Source organism: Protomyctophum parallelum, assembly GCF_964188405.1.
Source record: "Protomyctophum parallelum genome assembly, chromosome: 15".
NCBI classification, from domain to species: Eukaryota; Metazoa; Chordata; class Actinopteri; order Myctophiformes; family Myctophidae; genus Protomyctophum; species Protomyctophum parallelum.
In genome coordinates, this window is record NC_139710.1 from 35,158,477 (window position 1) to 35,163,476 (window position 5,000).

General features: G+C 47.3%; 1 protein-coding gene across 1 annotated transcript in view; it reads right to left on the reverse strand.

The window, feature by feature from the left end:
- The window catches only part of antxr2a (ANTXR cell adhesion molecule 2a), a 120,766-nt gene that overhangs the window by 42,048 nt on the left and 73,718 nt on the right, over positions 1–5,000 (reverse strand). The window contains exons 15-16 of the mRNA XM_083783746.1: positions 2,530–2,697; positions 235–315 (exon numbers count right to left, since the gene is read on the reverse strand). Coding sequence (XP_083639872.1) covers positions 235–315; positions 2,530–2,697 — 249 coding nt within the window. The remainder of the gene's footprint in view (positions 1–234; positions 316–2,529; positions 2,698–5,000) is intronic.

A 5,000-nucleotide genomic window follows, 5' to 3' on the forward strand; every position in this document is an offset into this window, starting at 1 on the left:
CACTTCACTTCATATTCACTTCTGGGAACAAAACGTGCCAAGTATCATGACCATCATGAACGACATAGCTAGCGTGTTGGGGCCAGTTTCAGCTGCTTTGGACCAGTTTCAGCTGGTTTGGGCCAGTTTCACTGCAGCCTGATGGAGGTATAGGCCCAAAGCTATTCCCTTTTGCTGAATGTGGAGGCTCTGTATGGACGGCCTGAGCGGGGCGTTCGGTGTTGGTTTTCTTACCTGGTCTGCAGACGTGGGCCTCATGAGGGAGACGCGGTCGTACTGCCGTCGTAGCAAAGCCCACAGCGCGTCGAGGCGACCCTGAAACAAACACAGACCAGGGAGAGTCATGGTTGATGTCGTCATGTCAAACACAAACACAGACCAGGGAGAGTCATGGTTGATGTCGTCATGTCAAACACAAACACAGACCAGGGAGAGTCATGGTTGATGTCGTCATGTCAAACACAAACACAGACCAGGGAGAGTCATGGTTGATGTCGTCATGTCAAACACAAACACAGACCAGGGAGAGTCATGGTTGATGTCGTCATGTCAAACACAAACACAGACCAGGGAGAGTCATGGTTGATATCGTCATGTCAAACACAAACACAGACCAGGGAGAGTCATGGTTGATATCGTCATGTAAAAACTGGAAAGCCACAATTATGGTCCCTTAAAATGGTCCCCCTATAAAATATACCCCCCCTGGATCCTCAACCAAATTCTAATGCATTTTGCAAATGCAAATTTAGTAACTTAACCACATGGACCATAACAAGCATCACTATTCTGGGCATGTTATAATAGGCAAACATTCGGTAAAAAAAAGGCAAACTTTCAGTGAATGGTTCGCAGAACATTCGGGAGAAAATAAACAGATCGACAGATTATTTTTTCCTGTAAACCTTTTTCTTTTTTTATATATATTTAATCTCACGATTTTGTAACCCATCGGTCACCCCTGTGTCAATTATCTAATGTGATCCTGGGCTCTACACACCCTCTGCCAACCTCAAACTCATGCTTCCTTCATGCCTGAGTGTCCAAGTTGCTCCTTTACACCTGACAGGGGGGAGTTTCCCTGGTTGGACGTAGCGCGTGGAAAGAACACGTTATTCCAACCAGTTCCTTTCCCCTCCATCAGGCGCCCCGGCTGGCCAGGGGGAGGTAGTTTAGAGACCAGGATTACTGCATGTTTTTTGTGAGGGTATACCTACCCTAGGGGACACGGGGAGAAAATGTGAGGGTACCTACTCTAGGATACACGGGGAGAACATGTGAGGGTACCTACCCTAGGGGACACGGGGAGAACATGTGAGGGTACCTACCCTAGGGGACACGGGGAGAACATGTGAGGGTACCTACCCTAGGGGACACGGGGAGAACATGTGAGGGTACCTACTCTAGGATACACGGGGAGAACATGTGAGGGTACCTACCCTAGGGGACATGGGGAGAACATGTGAGGGTACCTACTCTAGGATACACTGGGAGAACATGCGAGGGTACCTACCCTAGGGGACACGGGGAGAACATGTGAGGGTACCTACCCTAGGGGACACGGGGAGAACATGTGAGGGTACCTACTCTAGGATACACGGGGAGAAAATGTGAGGGTACCTACCCTAGGGGACACGGGGAGAACATGTGAGGGTACCTACCCTAGGGGACACGGGGAGAACATGTGAGGGTACCTACCCTAGGGGACACGGGGAGAACATGTGAGGGTACCTACCCTAGGGGACACGGGGAGAACATGTGAGGGTACCTACCCTAGGCGACACGGGGAGAACATGTGAGGGTACCTACCCTATGGGACATGGGGAGAACATGTGAGGGTACCTACCCTAGGGGACACGGGGAGAACATGCAAGCTCCACACAGAAAGGCCCTTTCGCCAACCCCGGTATGGGCACTGATGACGCGGAGGAGGAAACACGCCGCCAGCACCCACAGCGTCCCGAGCGTGAATCGAAACCCAGGGCCTTCTAGCTGTGAGGCGACAGCACTAGACTGTGCCACCGTGCCCCCTGCTGTAAACCTTTTAATGGGAAATTGCCAGGTTTTTTTTACCTCGATGGGGAAGAGTACAGCAGGTGATTTACCTTAATGGGAGAGTAGCAGGTGATTTGTACCTTAATGGGAGAGTACCAGGTGTTTTACCTTAATGGGAGAGTAGCAGGTGTTTTACCTTAATGGGAGAGTACCAGGTGTTTTACCTTAATGGGAGAGTAGCAGGTGATTTGTACCTTAATGGGAGAGTACCAGGTGTTTTACCTTAATGGGAGAGTAGCAGGTGTTTTACCTTAATGGGAGAGTACCAGGTGTTTTACCTTAATGGGAGAGTAGCAGGTGTTTTACCTTAATGGGAGAGTACCAGGTGTTTTACCTTAATGGGAGAGTACCAGGTGTTTTACCTTAATGGGAGAGAAGCAGGTGTTTTACCTTAATGGGAGAGTACCAGGTGTTTTACCTTAATGGGAGAGTACCAGGTGTTTTACCTTAATGGGAGAGTACCAGGTGATTTACCTTAATGGGAGAGTACCAGGTGTTTTCCGGGCGCAGCGTGGGCGCCGCTTTGGGAGGCGGTCGTTTCACCATGGGCCGCTCCTCCTCCTCTGGGATGGTCACGGTGGCATTCTTGGCCATCTCCAGCCGGGCGCCCTCCTCTGTGGAGCCCTTCTCTCCCCAACGCACCTGCACCAGACGAGGGCCACGTACGGGAACAACGCAGAGGTCAGCGGAAAGCAAAGATTTGAGTTAAAAACGTTTGTTCTGAAATATTTTTTATTAGGGATGTTTTTATTTGCTCCGATCATTTGATTTTGAGACATACCGATACCGATCTTTCCCGATCCGATCTTTATACATTTTAATACTTAAAGGTATATTCAGTGATTTCACTCAAAAAACCTTAGGTTTCGTTTTTGGCTGTGGGACCCAGCCTTTCGTCCAATCAGGAGTCAAAAACTAAACCTAAGGTTTTTTGACCCCCAGGGGTTAACTGGGGACAGGGAGGAACTCCTTATATGGTCAGCACACTCTATAGTAGAGAGGATTATCACAACAAAACAAAAAAATAAGTGATATTTGAATTAAGTGAAATCACTGAATATACCTTTAAGCCATATCACAATAGCAAATATCCTAATGTATGTCACTCTAGTGTAGTCTGTTGTGTTGCCTTTCAAAATAATGATGTATTGGTTAATTAGAGTGAATTCAGTTCTACAGCTTATAAATAACAAAATAAGTCAAGTTAAAACTCTCTTCAGAGAGAGTACTACAGACACCTATCCCATCATGCATGGCGGGGGTTGCATTTCCTTTGTTTTTATATAGGTGTCTTTCACACCTCTGAGTGTGACTAGTCTTTGTTTGATGATCTCTGACTGGGACCAGCAGGAAAACAACTAGCATCAACACAGTGTTTACAAAATCTCATTGCTTATACATCTTTCTTTGAGATTTACATTAGACAATTACAAATCTGATCTTTTGAAAAGTATGTGATCGGGGCCGATTTCCGATCACCCGAGCCGATCAGGACAACCCTAAATATTATATTCAAAGATTTGCTCGACATTTTCACTATTATTCAAAAAATAGCAGATCTACATGCGCTTGTAGATCTGCTATTTCTCAATAGCCAAAGAATAACATAATGCACGAGAGCCACAGGAACATACAGGCAGTCAGCTCTGGCACCAGAGAGTGGAGGGGTGTCAGAGAGGAATGCAGAGTGAATGGAACCCACAATGCATTGGTATTTGCAGCTTCAGAGCCCATTTCAAGGTGACACGGTGACTCAGTCTTGTTGTGCAGATCAGGGACGTTTACACGTAGACATCAAAAGGGGCTTCAGCCCCTGCCCTTTTACCCGTCTGTAAAACAACTGCTCTCTCCAGACCACGAATGAATGCAGCGTTTACTACATGGTGGAAGAAATACAAATGCCCTCCTCTCCTTTCCATACCGTGCCGGAAGGCAGCATTCAGGTGAATGAACTTGGAACGCAGAGTTGAATTTTGCGTTGAACAAATGTGTTTAGAAATCCATGTCGTTACACACCGCATCTCCACTAGCTAAAGAGTGCTTGGTTGCGCCCCGGAAATAGCTGATCTACAAGCTCTCAACGCAACGTGCGCTGCGACGAGTTGTGAGCTTGTAGATCTGCTATTTTTGTCCAAAAGTGCCCTCTTACGGGATGTCAGCTCCTGCCCGTCGAAAACTCTCTGGTGCAGATAGCATAGCATAGCATAGCATAGCATAGCATAGCATAGCATAGCATCTGACCGAAACATTCCCGCGAGGATCAATGTGGGCGGTGGCTCAGGAGTGGCCGGATGGTAACCGCAAGGTTGCCAGTTCGAACCCTGTGGGTTCCCCCAGAGTTAGTGTCAAAGTGTCCTTGAGCAAGACACTGAACCCCTAATTGCTCCTGATGTGCTGGTTGGTGCCTTGCATGGTTTCCGCCGCCATCGGTGTGTGAATCATGTGTGTGTGAATGTAATGCACAATCTATGTAAAGCGCCTTGGATAAAGGCGCTAAATAAATGCACCATTTACCATGATGACCTTAAATAGAAATACTTTAAGTGGTTTACCCTACTTATCTCTTTATACTACTATAGTCCTTTGAAGGAGAAGAAAAAAGCTTCTATACGCAGGTTGATACAGGAGTGAATGAATGAGTACATGTATGTATGTGTGCGTGTGCGTGCATGTGTGTGTCTGCGTGTGCATGTACGTGTAACGTGCATTTGTGCATGCGTGCATGTTAAGCTGTCCCGCTTTTTAATTGAATTCATCACATCTGTTGCGAGGAGCGAGAGGAGAAAAAAGGAAAAAAGGGAAGAGGTGAGGTAATTAGCGACACATTCTCCACGCTGTAGGTTAAGCCTCGACAATACAGCAACAGATTTACACAATCACCCCCCCCCACAACCACCCCACCACCCCTACAGCAACAGATTTACACCACAATCATCTGAGGGACG